General features: G+C 39.8%; 2 protein-coding genes across 4 annotated transcripts in view; one reads left to right on the forward strand and one right to left on the reverse strand.

Annotated features, from left to right (window-relative positions):
• The window catches only part of KAT6B (lysine acetyltransferase 6B), a 94,491-nt gene extending 88,046 nt beyond the window's left edge, over positions 1 to 6,445 (forward strand). For all 3 annotated transcript variants that reach the window (XM_009897645.2, XM_054163256.1, XM_054163257.1), the window contains exons 16-17: positions 491 to 797; positions 2,629 to 6,445. In XM_009897645.2, coding sequence (XP_009895947.2) covers positions 491 to 797; positions 2,629 to 5,117 — 2,796 coding nt within the window. In that variant the 3' untranslated portion in view covers positions 5,118 to 6,445. The remainder of the gene's footprint in view (positions 1 to 490; positions 798 to 2,628) is intronic.
• A 2,336-nt stretch (positions 6,446 to 8,781) lies between these two features.
• DUSP29 (dual specificity phosphatase 29) lies at positions 8,782 to 23,104 on the reverse strand. Its single transcript, XM_009897644.2, has 3 exons — positions 22,920 to 23,104; positions 13,367 to 13,587; positions 8,782 to 9,026 (listed from the first exon to the last, which is right to left on the reverse strand). The coding sequence occupies exons 1-3, from the start codon at positions 23,102 to 23,104 to the stop codon at positions 8,782 to 8,784; spliced, it is 651 nt and encodes a 216-aa protein (XP_009895946.1).
• Positions 23,105 to 23,151: the final 47 nt, after the last annotated feature.

A 23,151-nucleotide genomic window follows, 5' to 3' on the forward strand; every position in this document is an offset into this window, starting at 1 on the left:
TATTCTTTTACTATGTTTTTGAGACGCATTTTAAGCTTGAGGTGCACTTCCTTTCCTGTTACCTACTTTTCTACATACATACTTATTTCTAAAGTAGCAGGAACCAGAAATGTAGAGGAATAAACTTTGATACGTGAAAAGGTTGTTGGGGAATTGTAAATCCACAGAGGAAAAATGTGTAAGTACGGTTTATTTAATATTGCAATGAATATTATTTTACAGAATTGGGTAAATCATTGCAATATGAAGAAAATGGTATTCTTTGTTTTCACCTGCAGAAAGGTTTGTGTGCATGTATAGATACATACCTACTTTAAACGTTTAGATGCTTTAGATTCTATCTACATGTGAATTTGATGCAATGTAAGATTTTAGTTTGTTTAATTAATAGTTTATGGTAAACTCACAAAAACTTAATTTTTTTCAATGCTCAGAGTCAGGTGACAAAGAGGAGTGTAGGAAGCATTATATTTGTGGAATTATTTTTCAGAGACCTTTCATATTGAAAAAGAAAAGGGGCCGTAAACGCAGAAGGATTAATAGCAGCGTTACAACAGAGACCATTTCTGAAACAACAGAGGTGTTGAACGAGCCATTTGATAATTCAGATGAGGAGCGTCCCATGCCACAGCTGGAACCAACCTGTGAGGTGGATGGGGAAGATGACGACTTGAAGCCTGTGATTAAAAAACCATTTGTGTATCAACCTGGGCAGCAGAAACAGGAGGAGGAGGAGGAAGAGCCAAACAAGGAGGAGAAAGATACTTCTTGTTACAGGAGTGATGACAATTGTACAAGTAAGCTGAAAATATTCTTATATATTCACAAAATTGTCAGGTGGCCTTCAAAGGAAGTGTTTCTTTTTGCTTTTGCTGGAAGTTTTTCATAAGATTTATTTAGTTACTTTGTTCTTATAATCTTAATAATACTTTCTGCTTAGAAGTTCTTCTGGAGCCTTTATTCTCACATATTTTACTGGAATTCAGTGGTGGCTTCAGGTTTTCTGTGTTTTGTTTCTGTTTACTACCTTTTTTTTATACCTGACCCATTAAGATTATAATCTGTTTTTTGTGGTCAGAAAACAAACGTTTTCCAGTCTGAAGCATTACAGTCCTTGTCATGTTGCCAAAGCCAACTTTTATATCCTTACAACAGGGCATTTCATACTCAACAGAGCAGAGGTATCACTGGAATGTTATCTAATACTGGTTTTGTGTCCTTGGTAAAGGATACAAGCAAAAAGTAAGATTTGATTTCCACAAATACCTTTCTGTTTAGTATTGTTGGTAATTCAATGAAATGTTTGTTGTTTCTGGGGCACAGTATGTCCTCAGCAGTACAGTCCCTATTTTATTTCCCCAGAAAAGAGAGGGATAGTTTAACTGTGTTCTTTCAAAGCTGCTTACCTGATTTGATTTCAAGGATATTTCCTGGCAGAAAAGCTAATGGATGGCTAATGAAACTACTAACAAGCTATTCTGAATGTCTACTCATCTCTTGACCTCCTGGCTCTCAAATTGCACTTACAAGTTTTAACTCCAGAATGAATGAATGGATTCTCAGGTCTATATGTTTTCTCTAAGAATCCAGTATGTACTGTTTTAGTATTTTAATAACTGCATGTGGACTTTAATCTTGGTTATCCTCAGTTGAGGGATCATGCACTGATTTATATTTTAAACAGCTTTTCTGTGACTAGAGCAACCACGCTTATGAGTGTTGGTACTGTTACAAACATGTATGTCAGAATATGGCTGCTTTGTTCTGCTTCTCAGCAGAACTGAATTAAACTAATAGCAGCAAATTCAGAGTGTTCCAGTTGTGTCCCAGTGGCTAGATTTGCACTGTTTTAGCTAGACTGATACTGTGTATTTGTCTATGGACTATGTCATCATATTAATTGACTGTAGGAGTGTTAAAAACTACAGTGAGAGGCAGAACTTGTCAAAGAAGTATCACTGAAGCCATTACACTCCCAAGTGCACAGCATCTTGTATCCCAAGACTTCTCCTTTTTCTCATATATATATAAGTGGTATCTGGGAAAAGGGCAGAGGAGTGAATGTGTTTGGGTAGATTTTATAGTAGTGAATTAATTTAGTGTTCTGACACACTCTGTTTAACCTCAGTTACCTTTTGTGTATTGTGAGCATGATATGTTGCCTATGAGAATGTACTAGAAGTAACCACTTCTTTTGTGTTGGTACTAAAGCATGGCTATATGCTCACTGTGCCTTGTCCTTCAGACTGGTCGAACAGGAAACTCCAGACACATGTTATTACTGTCAAATAAGATGAATATGCATTAAGTTGATATCTATATAAATTGATGGCCTATCTCTATTCTAAAAACAAAAGTTGGTAAATAATTGGACAGTATTTTTGCCTTAGTTTGTGTCTAATGAGATGGTGGTTCTGATGCTAACTGTTAAAAGGCCACCAAACAAGTATGACTTAACTGTAAGTATGTTTGAGTTGTAGATACCGTGTCATTCTTTTGTGGTTTGAGATCTCTTGTTCCAGAATTTCATAAAACACTTTGAGTTTATTTTTGAGTTTGTTTGAAAACACTTACTAGTTTGTGCAAGCTAAGACTTCTCTTTTGTCTCTTATTTGTTGCCTCCCAAAGATAATACAGAGGATGTAGCTGTGTTGGAAGAAAGCACTAAAGACAATCTTGAACCTTTAAAGAGTAAGCAGGGTTGGCCCAAAGGAGTTAAGCGTGGTTCATCTAAATGGAGGCAAAGCAAAGAAAGAAAACCTGGCTTTAAGCTCAATTTATACACTCCACCTGAGACTCCTATGGAGCCTGACTATCAGGTGCTCGTGGAGGAACAAAAGGAAGTAACTGAAGATAAGCCCTGCTCCGTTCCTACTGTTACAGAGGAAGGAATTAAAGAGCCCCTTGAAGTATTACCACCACCAGATGATGATGAGGTAAAAGGGGTAGAACCTGAATCTCTGCATCCACTCAGTGAATCCTTAGAAAAACAAGAAAATGATATGATGAAACCTGGGGAAGAAGAAAGGAATGTAGAAGGTGGTGAAATAAATTCAAAAGATCAAGAAAATGACAAAGCAGAAGAGGTGGTTCTGCAAAAAGAGGAGTCTGCAAATTTGGATGATCAGGAGGAGGAGGAGGAGGAGGATGAAGAACCTTCTCACAATGAGGATCATGATGCAGATGATGAAGATGATAGCCACATGGATTCAGCAGAAGTAGAGAAAGAGGAATTGCCTGGTGAAGATTTCAAAGAAATCTTGGAAACACAGCAATCTTTTTTAGACATAAATGTTCAAACTGGTAATTCAAATCAGGAGGGTTTAATAGATTGTGGTGTGGACCTTGCAGCTGATGAATGTGAAAGTGATCAGAAAGAACTTGCTACAGATTCAGACCCAGTGCCTGAATCTGATGATGATCATACAGATAACAACCAGGACCAAAAAGCTGGTGAGGAATTACAATCTGATTTCAAGGAAGAGCATGCTGAGAACATGGAGATTGATTCAGAGACTGTTCAAGCAGTTCAGTCTCTAACCCAAGAGGCAAGTGAACATGAAGATACATTTCAGGACTGTGCAGAGACTCAAGAGGCCTGTAGAAGTTTGCAAAACTATGCCCAGAATGACCAAAGTCCCCAAATGACCACACTGGATGACTGTCAGCAGTCTGACCACAGTAGTCCAGTTTCATCTGTGCACTCTCATCCCAGCCAGTCAGTTCGTTCTGTTAGTAGTCCAAATGTTGCTCCTTTAGAGAGCAGCTATGCTCAGATCAGCCCAGATCAAAGTGCCATTTCTGTGCCATCTCTACAGAACATGGAGACTAGCCCAATGATGGATGTTCCCTCAGTTTCTGATCATTCGCAACAAGTTGTGGATAGCGGGTTCAGTGACTTGGGGAGCATTGAGAGCACAACAGAAAATTATGAAAACCCAAGTAGTTATGATTCTACAATGGGTAGTAGTATCTGTGGGAACAACTCTTCTCAAAACAGTTGCTCTTACAGTAGCCTTACGTCCAGTAACCTAACACAGAGCAGCTGTGCTGTGACACAGCAGATATCTAACATCAATGGAAGCTGCAGTATGATGCAACAAACAAACATCAATTCTCCTCCCACTTGTAATGTAAAATCTCCCCAAGGTTGTGTTGTTGAAAGACCTCCAAGCAGCAACCAACAGTTATCCCAGTGCAGCATGGCCACTAATTTTACACCACCTATGCAGTTAACTGAAATCCCTGAGACTGGCAATGCCAACATTGGATTATATGAAAGAATGGGGCAGAGTGAATTTGGAGCAGGGCATTACTCACAGCCATCTGCCACCTTCAGCCTTGCCAAGCTGCAACAGTTAACTAACACGCTTATGGATCATTCTTTGCCTTACAGCCATTCAGCTGCTGTAACTTCCTATGCAAACAGTGCCTCTTTGTCCACCCCCTTAAGTAATACAGGGCTTGTTCAGCTTTCTCAGTCTCCACATGCTGTTCCTGGAGGACCCCAAGCACAGGCTACCATGACCCCTCCCCCCAACCTTACTCCTCCTCCCATGAATTTGCCACCTCCCCTTTTGCAGCGTAACATGACTTCATCAAACATTGGAATATCCCACACCCAAAGACTGCAGACTCAGATGGCCAGCAAAGGTCACGTTTCTGTAAGAACCAAATCCACATCTCTGCCACCTGCTGCTGCAGCCCATCAACCACAAATTTATGGGCGGGCTTCACAGACTGTGGCCATGCAAGGGCCCACACGGACTTTGACGATGCAGCGTGGTATGAACATGAGTGTAAATTTGATGCCAGCCCCAGCTTATAATGTCAATTCAGTGAACATGAATATGAATACCCTTAATGCTATGAATGGTTATAGTATGTCCCAGCCAATGATGAATAGTGGATATCACAGTAATCATGGGTATATGAATCAAACACCCCAGTATCCTATGCAGATGCAGATGGGGATGATGGGAACTCAGCCATATGCACAGCAACCAATGCAGACAGCACCCCACAGTAACATGATGTACACTCCTCCAGGGCATCATGGCTACATGAATACAGGCATGTCTAAACAGTCTCTTAATGGATCCTACATGAGGAGGTAGGCCCTTTGGAGAGACAGTCTACCATACCAGTGGTATATTGGATTGATCTGCACAAATATCTTTTGGAGAGTACGATTTCAAAACCAGCAATTGGTGTGAATGCAAAAACTTTTGTTGGCACCATTTAAAAGCTGTATGCAGCGGAAAGCCTTATATCAAGTTATTTTGGGGTTTGTTTTGTTTTCATTTCATTTTGGTTTTACTTTTTTTTTAACTTTGTGGGATTTAACTTCTCTTTTCTTTGGGGGAAATCAGGTGGTTTTCCATTTTTTTTCATTTGTTTCATTGAGCTTGAATTTCTCTGGAAAGGAAGAACTCTTTCTATGAACTGCAAGTACACAGCAGCTGATGGTTCACAGCCATTTTATGTGCCTGCTCCCGTTGAGAAAGTGGATAAACAGACTCCAAAACTATCAGACAGTACTGGATCGTGAGCTTTTTCTCTCTCCTTTCCCCACATGTAAATGCCTTTTAGCAGTTCTTTTATCGTATGATTTTGTTTCTGAAGGTGACACTTCTGCATGCCGCTAATGTCTTTGTTAGTGACAGTGCATTTTGTAGTACTGTACAAGTGTTGTGCTTAACAGTAAGCCATTTCTTAATTTTTTTGCCTTGATTAGGTTACCCTAGTTTGAGGGGTAAAAAAAAACAAACAAACCCAGAACTATATTTTTGTTAATTATAAAACTTGTAAAAAATAATTAAAAAAAAAAAAAAAAGGCTGCAAAAGCTATTCACATTTTGGTTAGTTCAAAGGGGTTTATTGCTGTATGTTTAGTGTAAAGTTGAGACTATTTTCCATTTTTGTGACCGGTTTCTTTGGGGCTGAAATAGGAAAAATGGCAGCTTTCTGTTTTATAAATACTGTTATGACTTTTTTTTTTTCCCCTTCCCTGTTGATTGAAACATCTCAGTGTTTATTTGTCAAGTTTTGAAACATTTTCATAGATGTCCAAATACTTGGCAGGATTTAAAAAAAGAAGTAGTGGATTTGGTGTAAAGTTGCTATTTTATGGAAATGCCTCTAACTTTACATTTTCATTCCATCTGTAGATTTTTCTATCTTTATAAAATATTGGAGTTATTTTTTAAGGGGGAAAAAATAGAGCAGTAGCGTGTGAATAGCTCAAACTAAGCTTACAGATCGCATGTAAAAAGGCAAAAGTTATTTGTGTCTGTTTATATTGCTTCCTTTTTTGTAGCCTTTGTACCTGTACAGAGTGACTGTAAGGGCCAAACAGAAGAGGCTTGATACATGTAAAAATAGGATTCAGTGACACTCTTGTATTTATCTGTTATCTTTTTAGTCAGTCACTTAAAATTCCACAAAAAAACCCCAACAAAAACAAGAAAGAAAAATAAAGACTGCAAAAAACAACACCCCACCCCCAAGCTGTACATTTTAACATAAAATAAATTATGATGAGCCATTTTTAGCCTCTTGTGTCTTGTCATAGTTTGATGTTGCATGGGAATCGCCTCCTGAAACAGTGTTTGTTAGTGCTCTCACATGCTTGATCTAAAGCCCATTAAAGTTGATGGGGTTTGGATTCAGCTGTTAAGAGTCTAAGCATAGGTTACTCATCATAATTGCATACACCTTGTGAAAATAAAGAGTATCTAAGATTATTTTTTTAGTAATCTTAATAAAATATTGAATAAATATGTATTTAATACATTACAAGGTTGTCAATATTTCATATATAAAACCTTTTGTATGGAAAGTGATTATATATGTACAAGGGTATATGATGGTAACAGACATGGTATTTGAACTGTAGCTTAATGATAGAATTGTAATTTCTCTGTCATTGTTGCTGGGTTAAAGACAATGCAGATCATGTGTTGAACCTCTGAGTGCTGTGTATACGCCGTGTGTACGTGAACACACAAACACGTGCACACAGAAACACTTCCAGCAGTGGAAGGTCTGTAAAAATCAGGAAGACTTTCTATATGTGGAGCTCTAGAGTAGACCAAGTTTAAACTGGGAAAATGTGAGTTTGCACCAGAAAAAAAATCCTTATTAAATTCTCTGAATTATTCTGCTGTGTATGTTGCCACCGAATCCCCACTGACACTGCAGGAAGGCTGCTAGCTAAGGTGAAAGGATTGAGAAATCAGTTTTGTGCTATTCTTTATCTCCATGTAAGAATACCAGCTCCTAGTTTCTGAGCAGCTTGGAATCTTGTTCTTTGGAAATTGTTGATACATTCTTCTGCCATTATGTCAGTGCTGCCATGTGCTAATTTCCTAATCTCTTATGCAGGGCAAAATGAGGGGCAACTACTAGTATTTTGCTTTCTACCAGTAGGGGGGAGGCTGCTGTCTGAGAGCTCTGTCAGTCTCCACCAAAAGAGCAGCTGGGCAACAGGAAATTAAATTTTTTCTTCTGTATTTTCACATTTCAGAATGCAAAAGAAATGTCCATCCACAGGCTCTGGAAAACCTTGTTTTAATACAGTTCTGCATTTAAATGAGATGCAAATCCTTTTCTGTTTTCAGCAGTCATCAAGCTGTCATGCAGGATACAAGAAAGAAAATAACCTGTAACTTGACTGTGAGGAAAATGGTGATAGATATTTGTTGTATTTTAGTATGTTATTGGTACAGAATTCCTGTCTGTAAGGCTAATGCTAAGAAACATGCTGCTGCCATAGAGGTGAGAAAATTCAGCTTTCTCCATCAAAGACAATGAAACAGCTGGGCCATGTATTTGAAAGGCAGGATCATCAGGCACAAGAATAGGAGAGCTGTTGACTGCCTAGGCTGTGAATGAAATATCAGTAGACAGGTGCTCTGAAAAGGTGCACTTGAAGGTGTATGGAGGTGGGTGGAAAGAGCTGAGGGACTCTGTCAAAGAATTTCTTGATGCTTTAAGCCCACATTGTGACTGTTCCTTTATCTTCAGAGTGTCAAATGGCTTCCTTTTGAATTGTCTGTCTTTCTGTCTGTCTGTCTGTCTTGTTGTGGGGATACTTAATTGGCTGTGTCACAGAGTTTGTGTATGTCTATCATGAATGTTGTTCATATTGTGATGTCTTTTTTTTTTTTTTTAAACAGCAGTATAGTTGTGTTTATTGTGTTCTGCTGTGTCTGGGAATTTCAGGTTAAGGTATTTATTATACGGATAAATACAAAGATAAATTACAAGCATTGCATGATGGTTGCCAGCAGCCATGGAGATACCAGGAAACAACACAAAAAGGCAAACTCCTGTGAAATCCTTCAAGCAATAAGCAATTCATCTGTGCAACTGATACCTCTTTTTTTTCCTGAAAAATCTCCTTGTGAATGCCTAACTCTGCTCTTTCAAAGGCCATGTGTTGGGTTTAAGGTCAGGATTAGTGTGTGTGTGTACTTTACTTGAAGAGGGTTTTAAGTTGTGCTTGCTTTTGTGCTGTAGAAGACTTTTTTTTTTTTTTAACAGAGAGTAAAATTTATTTGTTCATATATCAAAGAAGTCTGGTAAGGCTGGAACATTCTAAGAAGATGAGGTTTAAATTTGGCTTCCAGTCTTTCTCATCTTGACAGCATTTGAAATTACTTTGTTTTTCCTTCCAAATAACAAATGATCCTGGTGACTGTGTAATTAACTACACCTTCCCCTCCCCTCCTTTTATGGAGTTTCTTTTCCAGTAGCACAGCCCTGCCAGGAGCAATATTAGATCACGATGCTGTTCTCATCATCAGATGGCAGGCTGTTTTTGGTGTTCCTCCTCTGCAGTGCCAACTCTATGTCCAGTTCTCTCAGCTGCTTCAAGAAGCCCCGGTTTGGCAAGATGCATCGGTGTGTTGATACTTGCTTAATGGCATCCACTACTGTCATGTTCTTGTAAATCATCAGGTAAGCCAAGACCAACGTGGCTGACCGGCTGCGCCCCATAACACAGTGAACCAGAACCTTGTCTGCAGAAACAAAGAAAAATGGTGTAGAGATGACCCTGGGTAATTAACCGTGAAGGTTTCTGTAGTGCCCCTCCTCTCTTTGGTTGTTTGGCTGCCCTTACTAGCATTTTTGTAGGGCACATCATTTTACAGGTGGGGAAACTGAGGCTTTAAATCTTGCTGCAATAACAGTAACAAAGGTTGCAGAGAAGGCCTCGGGGCTGCGGCCACGTATGAAGCAAATATTTCACAAACATTGTGTGTGTAATTCTGTTTTCGGGCATAATGACCGAAGCACAAGAGTGTGGGAGGATTTGATGTGCTATCAAGCCATCCTTCCACAAGGATAAATGGGATATATTGAAGTGCCTTTCTCATTTCTACTGGCTGGGTACAAAAGCTAACAGAATTTGATGGGTTTTTTTCATTTGGTTGGTTATTTTGTTCCCTGACAATCATGTCCTTCAGGATATAGAGTGCATCACTTAGTGCCTAAATACGTAATTTGTAAAATTTAAGTAACAAGGCTGTTTAGGACTCATTTTTAAGGGAAGTGAATAGTAATAGTCACAGAAATGAATAGGTTTATAAACAAAGAGATAGGAAGAAACCATCTCTTAAACTGTAGAAAAGCTGCTTTAGAAACCTCTGGCTAGTCACCCTTACCCTGTCACGTTTAATGGAAGTAACATTTTGGTGCCACCACTGCCTTTGAGAGTTTTATATGGTCATCTCCTCACGTACTGCGAAAGCAGAGTCTTTGCTCATAGTTCTCATTTCTGAATAAATCTACCTCAAGATTTAGCTTTGTGACATTGCTTGGTTGAACTTTGAGCTTCCAGAGGCAGAAGAGTCCTTGGCTTCAAATACCAGCAAAGATGTAAGCCAAAGTGGAACATTCCCTGTTTGCTGTGTCTGGGTTAGATGGAGGAAGTTAATAGTAAGTGGGTTCAGGTCTGATTGACAGGTTTTAAAACACTTCAAAAGATTTCCAAAAATGATTTGGAGACCTTGAGGGGGTCTCATAAAGGTTTGAACTGCTGAAGGAAGTAGATTTGGAGCACTCTTTCTTAACACCCTGCTAAGCTGAATTGCCACAGGAAAAAAATAAAATCCTATCAGGGCCAATAATAGTTTATCTCTGTCAGCTATGCCTCCTGAAGAAGTGTTGGGTGCAAAGCCATGACTCCTGCCGATTAACTCCTTTGCTTCCAGGCAGAAGAGGATGTCTTGGCACAAGTAGCATTGCTATGTAATGGCTGCATCAAGAACTGCCAACACTAGAGGATTAATGGTTACAGTCTGCATCCTAATCCCAGCAGACAGTCTTAGAGGCATCTTGGCAAAATTCCAGTCTCTCTGATAACTGAAAGTGCCTCTTCCTCTCCTGGAAAGAAATAATCCCTTCTATTATTACTGCAAATATTTGAAACGGATGAAAACTCTTATTTGTTCAGCCCTTCATGCCTCTCTTTAGAGCTCCCACCTTGTAAATGGGTTGCTGTTGAGGTGATAAAATACATGATAGGACAAGGAAGGCTCTGTATTGTGTGGGTGGCAAATGCAAGGGACCTAAGGGAAAATGTGTAGTTTTATATTGTCTTAAAGGCAAAAAAAATGGCTGTCTAATTTTCTAAAATGCCCTGATTGCAGGAAAATGAAGGCAGTTTTTGCCACTGAATATTCAAGATCAGACTGCCTGCTAGAGCAGAACACTGCTACTATTCTGTGGGGCCATATTCCGTCTGTACTATTTTGTGGTCTTTTCAGTTCTGGCATAAGGACCAATCTGAACCCTCCTTCCCCAAGAGGGAGTCCTCTCTTGCAGTCTTGATTCTGAAAATTTATATCCTTCAAGATGTGGCCAAGTCTAAAGTATTAGTGCACAGAGCCAGACATCTGCTAAATGGTGACAGGTCCCTGAACTATTTTGGTTATTTCAGTTGGGTTTGTCTCTCTTGAAAATCTGTGTAGATGCAGTTATTCCTGTTCCAGAGTCAGATAGAGTGATGAGTGTCAGGGTGTTTTGGTGAAATGCCTTGGGTCTTTCTTTGTCTTGTAAGTTTCCTCCCATGTTCCTTTTTTAATCTCCATCTTTATAGGATATCATCACGTGGAAAGAAAATGCTATTCCACTTTACATTCTGAGGAACTAAACAACAAAATACTAAATCTGTAGAATTGCAGATAGCTTAAATCTTAAAATAGTGTCGTCCTTTCAGGTTATTGAAGCCTTGCTGGTATAAATGTTAACCTGTCCCATGGTCTGAATTGGTTATTTTGGGCAGTCTTTATGTACAGCTGAATGATAGCATGCATAATTGCAAACAGTTTGAGTTTTCTTCTAAAAGTAGCACTTAAAACTGAGGTACCTTAGCTGTTAAGTCAATCTGCCAATGCTGAAGCTGCAAAAAAATTACTCTGACCAGAGAGTTTTTTCATGATCACAAAGATTTTGAAAGTTAAGCCCACTGCATTAGGCCTATGTTTTGACTACATCCAAATTGCCAAGCTTTCTGCCCTCTTGCAGACAGAGGCTTCTGCATTGGCATGAGAAATTGTTGCGATAACATTTGCTATTGAAAACATCCTAGCAAAAAAACCCCAAACCAGTGTATGAAGACACATATTCAATTAATTTGATCAATTGACTGAAAGTCTGATCCCAGCCAGTGTAAATTCATTAATACATACATTCTAATCCCAAAAGACAACTTTTTTTTTTTCCTTTTCCCTTTTTCTTTCTGTTTTCCTTCACTCTATTCTAATGTAAAGTAGCAAACAAGTGTAATTTAACTACTGACCACATGTATTTAGCACCATATACTGAAATCCCATGTTATTACCACTGAAGATAGGTACTTGGTTACTTGCTATAAAATCCCATTTAGGAATCTGGGTGCTCCTTATCAGTCAGGAAGGTGTGTGTTAATATTTCTTCATTAGGCACTTGAAACACATAGGGTCTTTCTACACCAGATGTGTATTCACAAGTAAGGCAGTTGTTTTCCTGGATAGCACTAGTTGCTGCCTTCAGTCTTTTGTCCTCTTAAAAGTAAGAGAGATGAGTCTATTTTTACTTTTGATTCTATTTTCTGGTATCATTCTGTTGTTCTGTAAATGTCTATTGGAAAGCTAATCCCTGAGCCAGGGAGAGAGGTGGTGGAGTCACCATCCCTGGAGGTGTTCAAGAGGGGATTGGACGTGGCACTTGGTGCCATGGTCTAGTCATGAGTTCTGTGGTGACAGGTTGGACTCAGTGATCTTTGAGGTCTTTTCCAACCTTTGTGATACTGTGAGCCAAGATAAGAGACTTGCTGTAGACTGTATTTGCTGAAAGGATAAAATTGTGAAGACCTGGTTGGCTGCTGGGGGCAAGCCAGGTAGTAGCTGGCTACAGCTGAGCTAAACAGCTGAGAACAGAAGCTTGTTATGTGATCTTCTAATATTAAGGTCTCTGTAGGTCAGCAGGAAAGTCTTGAAGTTTCTCAGATGGTTTCTGATAAAATGTCCTGTAGAGATATTTAAAAAGGGGAAAAAACACACACAAAAAAACCCCACCAAAAACCACCACAAAACACAAACCAACAACCAATCAACCAAACAGTGTTTGTGGAAAAGGAGTAAGAATAATATTGGAAGCCAGTGTGAGGCTTAGGCTGTAGCATTTTACATCAGTGTAAAGCTTTCTGAGGGAACACTGCTGGAGGTCAGCAAATAATGAATTGTAGAATCAAGCTGAGAAATTACAAAGGCTTTAATGAAATGTTTCTAGATCTCTGCTGTCAATGTTGCTTTGGTCCCCTGCTGCTTGGAAGATGGCAGAGAGATAAATCTGTTCTAGCTTGGGGTAATCTAATGGCAAGGTAGGAATATAGTTTTTTATTTGTAGAGTGAATACAATGCTGCAGAGCATGAAGCTGTGGACTGACAGTCTGGAATCTCTGCAAAGTATTCATGTTCCACTCCAACATGTATGCAACCAATATCCATAATTTTTTTCTTAATAGGGACTAATTTGAGGAAAATATAGCTAATTCATTGAACCTGTGTCTCTGTATTTATGAAGGATTCAAAACAACTGAAATAAACCCTTAGTATTAGACAGGATACATTTCTGCAAGCTGTGATGTGGACTTCAAGAGTTTGGAAAGGAGCTTTTGGGTTGGTACTAGCTCCGCAGTGAGAAAAGTCCTAGTTCAGTACCTTCTTTTAAGCTAATTCTCTCATACTAGTTTTATGTTCTGTGTTAAACTGTGTTGGACTTTTTTCATTCCACACAAAGGTTGAATGCTGTAGTACTATGCTTATAGTCAGATAGAGTAAATACTGCTTTTAACCACTTTCAGCACCCTGCTTACTTCTTTCGTCCTGAAGTGCATTGTCAATGAATTTAGAAGCTGAATAAAAGAACTGGCTGAGCTGGAAAGTGGGAAGATCATCAGCTTCCACTCCATGGTACTGCACATTCATGTTGTCGTAATATTCTGGTCCTGTGTCCACATTCCGCTGACCGTGGGCTGCGTTGAGGATGTGGGTGAAGCCTGCCTTCCCAAGGCTGTAGCGATCTAACGCAGTTTTCCTGTTAAAATAAGGTTTTCCATTTGAGTGAAGAAACTCTTACTCAGCAAGACAGAAGAATAAATAAAAATATGATGCGATAGATTCTAAATGTTAATGAGCTTGATAATGCTTAAAAAATGCATCATTTACCATTATAAAGATCTTAAGATACTGTCATTCAGAGTGATTGGTCCTTCTGGAATTCATAACTGTCTCTCCCAGGTCTTTAGAGCACCTTAAAAATGAATTTATTGTTCTGGCATCTTTGTAATATAGGCTGTACTGGCTTCTATCCATCTTGTACAAGAGGAAACTTGGGATACAGAAAAATATATAATGCATTTTTTAAAATCAGAGAAGCAAATCAGTGGCAGAACTTGAAATAGAGCCTGTGAATACTGCTTTCCTCTTCTGTCCCATCAGTTGATTTTGCAGAGCTCGTGAAAGAGTCAGTGATATGTGAGAAGATGGATCATCTGGCATTCAAAAAGGAGCTCTTCATCCTTTAAGTTACTGATTTTTTTGCTTTTTTTTTTTACCCCTTCATTTCTACTTTAAAAAAATAACAAACTAAAAAAAACCAAACAACTCCCTTCTGTGGTTGCAACTTGCTATCAGGTTTCTATTTACTGTGATGTTTGGTAAACCAGAGGTCTAAACCAGAAATCTGGTTATGGAAATTTGATACTAGCCTTCAGCGCAAGTCATCTATTAGCCCAGTGTCCTAATTGTCTGCCTTGGACAGGGAAAGGATATGAATGAATTCCTCAATTTTTGTGTGCCCTAAACTCATGCCAGCAGCCTGAAATTCCTCATGAAGTGCAGAGAGAGGCATGTAAAACCTTCTGTGTGTCTGTTACAGAAAGCTCTTAGTGTTGGGAAGCTTTGTTTTGGAAAAGCTGTCACATTTTGTTAGTGTCTAGGAATACTGCTGAGCTTTATATAAAAAATTTACGTAGGGTTTATTCTCTTCACATAAATACTGCTGCAGTAAAGTCATTGGTGTAAAAGAGATTTTTCCAACCAGAAGTACCTGTCTCAATGTATGTTTCCTGAGCATTTCAATGTGTAAGTGCAGCTACTATAAGACAGGACATTGTGGTGGGTTACCTGTTGCTGCATTCCATAATTGTATTGGTGGCAGCTCAGAATAGCTTGATGTTAGCTCCACCTTCCCTGTGTCTGCCAAAGTCAAAAATCCCCCTCTGAGCAGTCAAGAAGTTAGTGCTAAGAGCATTTAACTGGGTTATGGATACTGATGGTTCTTACCTATGCCCTATCTCATGATAGCAGGCTGTTCTGAGTAGACGTTCCTTTCTGGGCAGAAATGATGATGTCTTGACATCACTGACATTTTTGCCATGAAATAATGCTGCAAGTCTTCTATGAGATGATTTTAAAAACTGAATAAAAAATCCAGTTACTGCAAGATACCTGCCTAAGCTCTATAGACTCTGGAGGATAGGGCATCTTGCTGCTAGTGCTTTGACTTTCCACCTTCACCTTGGGTTAGATAATGCTTACTCCTTCCCTTTATATCCTTGTTGCAGGGACTGACCTAGAAAGACTTCTTTTTTCACTCCTTTTAGGAGATTGTTGCCTTAGGATTCTATACATTATGGCAGCAAAGGCACTTCGGTTCTGGGCTATAAGGATAGCCACTCTTTAAAAAACAAAGTAAATGTCCTGGTCAGAGAGTAAGGGGTCAGTGAATACTTGTTTGGTTTTGGCATGCTTGAGCTTCTGCTTTTAAATTGTCTTATTTTGTTTTGCCTCCCTGATGATGGGATAGAGAGAACATTTTCCATTCACTGGACCTGGCCCAAAGCATGTATTCAACAAACAGTGAATACAGTTTGTTCAGTGGTTTCAGGTCAGAGATTTGTGCTTGACAGGAACCCTTGCAAGTGGAGACCTATGTGCTGAATAGTAAATGGGATTGCAGGGAAAACATTGTTTTGGATGCACTGTAGATACTACCAGACTTTGGCTTCTGCAAGCACTACTCAGGCCAATATTAGATAGCTTTTTAATTAAATAATTAAATTATTCCAAGCAGAGATAATGACCTATTGTTTGACACCTGATAGTTATTAACATTTGACACTTAGATTCATCTGAAATCCAGTGGACCCTTTTTCCTTGATTTAGGTTGTCAGGAGACTGCCTTCTCACACAGTGGGCACAACTAATGCTTTTGTTTCTGGTGGTCCTGTTCAGTGGCTCCAGTGTTCCAAAGGCATTCAGAAAGAAGGGATGCTGCCTTTCACTAACTGCATAAAGCAGCTGGCTCAGTCTGGCCAAGCTTCTAGGAACCTTCTCCCTCTACCTCCTAGTCTTACCTGTGGCTGCACACTGTGAATTTGGGGCCCAGGATGGAATAAATCCTTTAATTTTTATTTAATCAATTAAAGGCCAAGCAGTGAGTTATTCATTTTGCATAACAATTTGCATTAGCCTTTTTTTTTTACCTTTAGCCTGTTGGTGTTGCAGAATATGCACATGGTTACTTTGTTAGCTCTCTCTGTTTTCCATGGCTTGGGCTGGAAATGTAATCAGAAGCAGCAATGGATCAATCTTGAATGCTATTGCAAAAAGTTCATTGTAAATGCTCAGATGTAACTAAGTCATCTCCTGTTACACTCCAGAAAATGAATGCTTGATATTGATCCCTCAAATCTGTCAAAGCCTCCATGTTTTCCCTCAAATTGTCCTGTGTATAGGTGGTGGTGGCCTGTTCATTGAACCAAGACCTAAGCATTTGCCCTGGCTATGTGGAACAGCATTAGTGTAGCTTCTGTATTATGTGAACAGCTGGTGCATCTGCAGGCTGAGTTAATGCTTATAAGCTGTAAAGAGAATTTCAGGTACCTTTCTTCCAGCAGATACCCTGGACAACATTGTCTATGGAGAGCTTTTCAGAAGGTATGTAATACGTAATGTTGTGTAGAGATCTGAGGAAACACGGTTATTTTGCAGTAGAGAACAGTGTTCACATGACTGCCAGAGGTGCCTGCCATGGGCTTTGGAGTCTTCATCTTTTGAAGAAAGCTGCAGTGACACTTTTTCAAGAGCAAGAGTGCTTGTTTTCAAACCTGTTACGGAAATAAAGCAGCACTTACACTCCTCCTCTTTTCTCTACATCCCCCTAGTCTTGCACTTGATAATGTTCATAAAAGGTATCTCCACAGTTTTTTTCAAAACTTTTGGGTTGTTTTGTTTTGTTTTGTTTTTTCTTTTCTTGTAAAACCTTTCCCCAGGAGCTGGGCAAATAGCTCAGTTGGACCACAACTTGTCATACTGACTTGGTTTTGTCTGCTTTTGCACTCTTACCAGCTGTGTTTTTATCTTGCCCATTGGTCATAAATAGTATTGGGCGGGAACAGCCTATTCTTAGATTCTCACACTGCCATAATATATGCAGTTAAACGTGAGGTCATGCTGTGTCTGTAGCATGCCGATTACCAGTTAGCAGAGTGCAAGAAACAGGCTGTTAAGCTCCCATATAGAGGGATCCATATGCCTGTAAGTGGAAATGTTACTGTGCCACTCAATGTGTTTGCTTGGGCTGGCTTTAGCCATCAGTGAACTCCAGCTTTGTGTGAGGCTTGTTTCCCAACCTCAGCTGAGTCTGTAGTGTGGATGCCATTGTGGAAGCATCCTTCATTATCTCTTTACTTTAACTGGAAGCTAATTTTTGGTGTGTGTTTTCATTGTGCATGACACTCCTGCTAACAGCCCAAGGAGGTGAGAATGCTTTTAGTTTTCATTGCAGTTCTTACCATGCCTGAGGTATCACTACTTTAGCTGAAAGGAATGAATAAATCAAGCATCAATGTCTGCAAATATCAGATTGGTTGAGGTGACTAACACTGTGGGATCATTAAGGAGTATATGAATTGCATGCCTTATTGGAGGATTTAACTTTAATTCACTTCCAGCTAGAAATGGCACAGATATTTTTCACCCTCTTGCAATTGGCTCACTATCACAGTTTAATTGTTAAGCTAACAAGATGCCTCTTCTTCCATTCTGTTTCCTGATAAAGTGCAATTGATATTTACATTTGCATGTTTATGGTTGAATTTTAAGCAGCCATTGTAAAGAGGAGGTTGCTACAAGTGCCAGTATAGGTGGAACCACAAGCATTTGACTGCTTTTGTGGTTTTTCATTTTGTATATCTCCACAGTCTGTGCCATTAGCACTTGATTTCCTCTTACATGGTGCAGCTGTGGTCTCCAGTGTGTGGAATGTGTTCTATGCAGAGAAGGTGAAATGTGACACACTGGGAGATAACAGTAAAAATGTCAGTATAACTCAGTTTAGTAAGAGATAACTGGGCAGATTGATCCCATGTGAAAATTCATCAGCTCTTCAGTTCAGAGCACATAAATTCATGCTAAAAAGTCAAGCATACCCAGAAGTCCTTTTCTCTGTAGCAAAGCATGTTAAGCAAAATCTTGGTGCTGAATCAGACTCTGTATTTATTGTAGGACAGGTGGAACATAAACATGCTTAATTTAAAGTTCTGAGGTAAGGGGAAGTACTTTGATACAGAAACACAACTTAAATGGTAAAAAATTGAGATAAAAATCACTTTCACATAGGCATATGTTGATAATAAGAGACTATCACCAAGTGGGAGAACTGACCCAAACGAAAAAGTCATCATTTTTCAGATGGTTCCCAAAAGGCTATTTATACCTCACAGCTTGTGCAAGGGCAAGTAAAGGGCCTGTCCAAGACTTTGACTGTGCCTGCTGTCACTTTTAAAGCTAAGATTCATAGGATTAAAAGCAAGTACTGCAGCAAACTCTGCCTTCTGGAAGCAACAATGTAAGTAGTTCTAACATGAAAGAAAATCCTTTCTTTCAAGTTGCTGTCTCCAGTGTACCAAATCCCTTCTTTCTCCTTTCAGAAACAGCGTCATAACAATCTTTAGTCCCAGCTGCTTTCATCAGGAAGATGCCCAAACCAATGGAGCTGGAAGTGGGGGAAAACAACTTGCAGGCCTTGCAGCCTGCAAATCCACATGAAGTATTAAGTATATTAAAAGCAGCTAACAAAGGGAAGAGAAGGCAACTGATGATGAAAACCCAAGTGTGTCTAATGGAAGGGAAGTAATTCTCTGAAATGCCTTGTGAGGGTATGGGCAGAGCAGCTCCCTAGACGGGCGTGTCAGCACGTTAGAACTGGTACTGGTCAGACAGATGCCTGGTATGCTTCTAAGTCCTTATCACAGCCAAGTCTCTTGAGTTTCATGTGAAGATTGAGCAAAGCAAACATGTTTCAGTATTGGCTGTTAAAGTCACAGATGATGTGACCCAGATTGACAAAACACAAGGAAATCTGAGGCAACATGTTACTAGATGAGATCTTTCTCAAACTTTTTCATTTCCTTAAACGCCAAAGGAAAGCTCAGTTCAGGATGATAATTTACCAGATGGTCAGTGTCAGAAAGAAGCTTCCTGAATATAGGCAGTACTGACACTTTCTTAAGAAAATCTGGCAGTTCTCCCTCCTGAGGAGAGATGTTGAGAATTTCCAGTAATACTGACCCAATTTCCTTTTGGTAACTCAAATACTGAAGGAGTCCAGAGATAGTGTAGAGTTGTATTCCCTTTCTTCTGAGGTGTTGCTCCATTTCTGTTGATACCTCCTGTTCAGTGAGATGTAGAAGAATTTTTAGGTACCACTGAAAATGCTGAACAGGATCTTCTTACTGTTTGGTAGAAAAAGACTTAATAGTCCATCTTCTTCTAGCCCAAAATGGTGGATGTTGTTTTAGGAAGTGATACAACCTAGATACAGAAAATACTTCCCTGCTTTCTCTGCATCAAACATATGATTTAGTCAGTCATTTCCTGGTCTTGACTTCAGTCACTCACCCAAGTGTTAAAAATCACCTATACACGGAGGTGTTATGTGGGAAGTGTTACTTGCCTTGGAAACCAGTACTGCTTTAAGAGGTTTATGATCCAGTGTTAGAGATTTGATTTTCTGGATTGTAAAAGTGCTGTTACAATTGGCAGATCCTCACACTGACAGAGTTGAAACTATGTCCTCAAGAGTGTTGTTATAATCTAACTGCATGCACTTCTATTTTTGTATGATTAATACTGGTGTAGATCCTAGGCTCTGGGCAACCTGATCTAGTTGAGGATGTCCCTGTGTACTGCAGAGGGGGTTGGACTGGATGACCTTTGGAGGTCCCTTCCACCCTAAACCATTCTATGATCTCGTAATGCTAACTATGTGCTACCCTGAGCAAGGTCCATCTGTTTTCTTTTAGATCAGTATAAATTGTCTTCCTACTCAGTCACTTGGAAAAAGCCATACTTCTGGAGAAAGGGAAGAGGAGAGAATGTGTTTTAGTAAAGTTTAGTTGTATATTGTAATTATCATATACTTCAACCCACAGGTTTGAGTTATTCATGTATCTTGTTGAACCTTACCTGTGTTAGTGCTCAAGACCTTAAGCCCTGGGGCTCTACTGGGAGTAGCACAGACCATAGCTTTAATGAAGTGCAAGCTTAGTTCAGCTGCATAGCCAGAAAATTATATTTAACCTGCAAGGAATTAGATTCCAGGAAGCTTCTTTTCCTCTGGGACTAGTTTGAGAACATAGAAAGATGTGAAATTGTGTTGAGGTCTTAAAACCTAAGAGGTTGGTTAAGAAGAAAACAAAATCTTGGGAGGCCTTTGTCTTCAGATTAACTTTGAAATTCAGAAATGTGGAACCATGAACATCATCTCAGGTAATAAGGCAATCAATGAGGAACTGTAAGAGTAGGTTACAAGCTGCATAACTGGCAGAGATTTTCGATGGGACCGCAGTGAACCAAACAGGCTTGGGATTAGCCAGTAAAACTGCTCATGTAAGTTATCTGGTGACCAGTGAAAGAAAGGAGCAAGACAGTGCTGCTTTCTATTGCTTTAGAAGGCTTCTGGATGTGAGTGGATGCACGCACTAATTCTGGTAGCAGATGAGTCAAAATCTTGGCAAAGTATGTTTTATTCCTATCACTGGACTGTCTTCTGCAAGTTCTAGTGTCTGGTCTTTAAAAGTCCTTGGAACTTGATAGAGGAAAATGTTATATTTTGAGGCTTTGATTATTCTGGGCCTGACTGGCTCATGGAGATGTTCATTGCCGCTGGGCAACATCTGCAGTGAAGCCTTTTAACAAAAGGATTGAGTGGCCTCATAGGGCTCCTTGATAGCCTGTATTGCATTAGAAGGAAGATGTGGTTACGTAGTCAGGGTAATTAATTAGCATTTCCATACACAGTTACAACTCCTGTTAACCTTGTAAATGCAGGAGGCAGGAATGAAGCACAGATGTGAATACTCTGAAGATAAACTCTGCATATGTGTGCTCACTTGATTTTGTTGATGAGCTCCACTAAATTCTTTCAAGATCAACCTTAATTTAGCATGGCTAAGGATGCATATACACCCAACATCTGTTCACATCTCCATGGCAGCTCTTTGACAATCAGTCTTACAGAAGGAGCTTAAAATAAAACAATACCAAAACCTCTGCCACACCGAAGGGGAAAGCTGCTGGTCAGAAGTAAGATGTGGAACTGGCTGTGAAAAGATATAGAAGTCCCTGGGCTTTGCTTGCTTAAAATAAAATTTTAGTAGTGGCAATGAAAGCTGTGTCTTGCCTGCAGACCAGTTCTTATCTCAGATTTTTTTGCTGCTGGATGTCAAGTTTACCCTTAACCAGTTAACAATAACTCTCTTTCAGGGAGCTTCATATTCTGGTGAAGTTTAACTTCTGCTCATGCCCACCTGCTCCTCATTTCTTTTTCCTTCTCCATTGGCTTTGTCCCTTTTTTGTCCTAGTCTATGGGGTACTTGTTTCCCCCTGAAGCACCATTGCTTTTCCTCCTGACTTAATAAATATACTGCCCATCATAAGTAAGCATAGCTCTGAGTACCTTTCCAGAAGCTTGTTTTTCCATTCCTTTGGTTAGTGTGTACTAAATTCTGGTGTGCATTGTATTCAGAGTTGAACTTCCTGGAATTTATTATGAGGTGTAACAAGCTGCTGCTACAGCAGAGTGGTGTCCTGGGCTTAGAGACTGACTGTCATTTTGTCACCTTACTAGATACCTTTGCTCAGAGTATCTTTTTCCTTTCTTCCTGAGTCTTTTGGCCAGGCTGTTCCTATGGCTTAATTTCTTTTTTTCCTTGTCTCTTGAACGGGGAACCTTGGCTTGACTAGAGCCCAGAACACTTGTCTTTCTGTCACCTCTGGTGCCATGGAAGTAATTGTTTGAGGGTAGTAGAAGTCCTGTAAGTTTCAAGGCTGTATATCTTTGCCATTTTGTGAGCTAGCAACAGATGAATTTTAGGACCTCTACAAAAATTGAGATGTTTGGAGCCAGTGAGGCTCTTGCTTGTGCCTTACGGTGATGCTGTAAAATAAACATCATGTTATTACAGGGTGTAGAGGAAAGTGGGAAGTGGACCAGTAATTCATAGGGCTTAAAAAAAAAACAACTCTGGTGCTCTGCTCTGGGTTGGGATTGGGAAATTTTCTGATGGCATGTCTTGCTCCTGCAGCAGTCGTCTCTGCTTGTCAGAATAGGCTGTTTCTAGTTTAGTCCTGTGCTCAGCAGAGCTAAGTCTGTTTTGTGGGTTTGGTTTTTTTCCAATTCACACTTGGTCTGATCAGTGAGACACATCTCTGCAGCTTTGCCTTCTGCAGAGTTCTGTTTGTTTTAGTCTGTGGAGCAATTTGGAAATGCAGAGTATTCCATGTACACAAGCGCAGGCTTGGAAATGTAGAGATACCACTGTGGGTTGAGCTGTTGCTGCAGTTGCTTTTCAAGAATCACATTTCATGCTTAAACCAATCTGAACTGTGTTCCAACACCTCTAGACCATGCTCTTCTGTCAGTGTAACTATGGAAGGACTTTCACTCAAAGAAGAATGACAAATTACTCCTTGAAATGAGCTGTTTAATAATAGATTATAACTAGTTTCAACTTCTGCAGCCTACACTGCTGCCACAACCACTCCTATTGCTCAGCCTGTACCAGCAGACTGCTGTGCTTACCTAGCACTCTCTTGGAGCAGCAGCAACCAGTACTGTGAGCTTACAGCTGCAAGGACCATGTTCTAATTGGCTCTGATTGCTCTGTTGAATGCTGGTATCTGTCAGGAGCTCATCAGCTCACATCATCACCACTAAATACTAATGAATGGGTAGTAGGAGGAAAGAAATACCTTGCTCTGTTGGCAAGCTGTACTTAGTACCGCTTAGTCATCTTCTGCATAGCAGGCATGTACTATATACGCTTAACTACTCTGTAGAGAGGTACTATGCATACTTACTCATCTCCTATGTAGAGGTTGGGCCAGACTTCATTGACATGAGTGTACTTTGGGCATCCTTTCCAGAAGAGTCGCTCCAGTTCAAATGCACCTGGGGTACAGTAATCCTCATCAGGATCTACTTTGATTGCTATGTATGCATTTTTTTTCCCAGCATCCAAACCTGCTGATGATGTCTTGTCCATGAAGTGAAGTAGTGTGCTCAGGATGTGCAAGAAACTGGAATGTAACC

The sequence above is a fragment of the Dryobates pubescens genome, chromosome 8, assembly GCF_014839835.1.
Source record: "Dryobates pubescens isolate bDryPub1 chromosome 8, bDryPub1.pri, whole genome shotgun sequence".
Classification (NCBI taxonomy): domain Eukaryota; kingdom Metazoa; phylum Chordata; class Aves; order Piciformes; family Picidae; genus Dryobates; species Dryobates pubescens.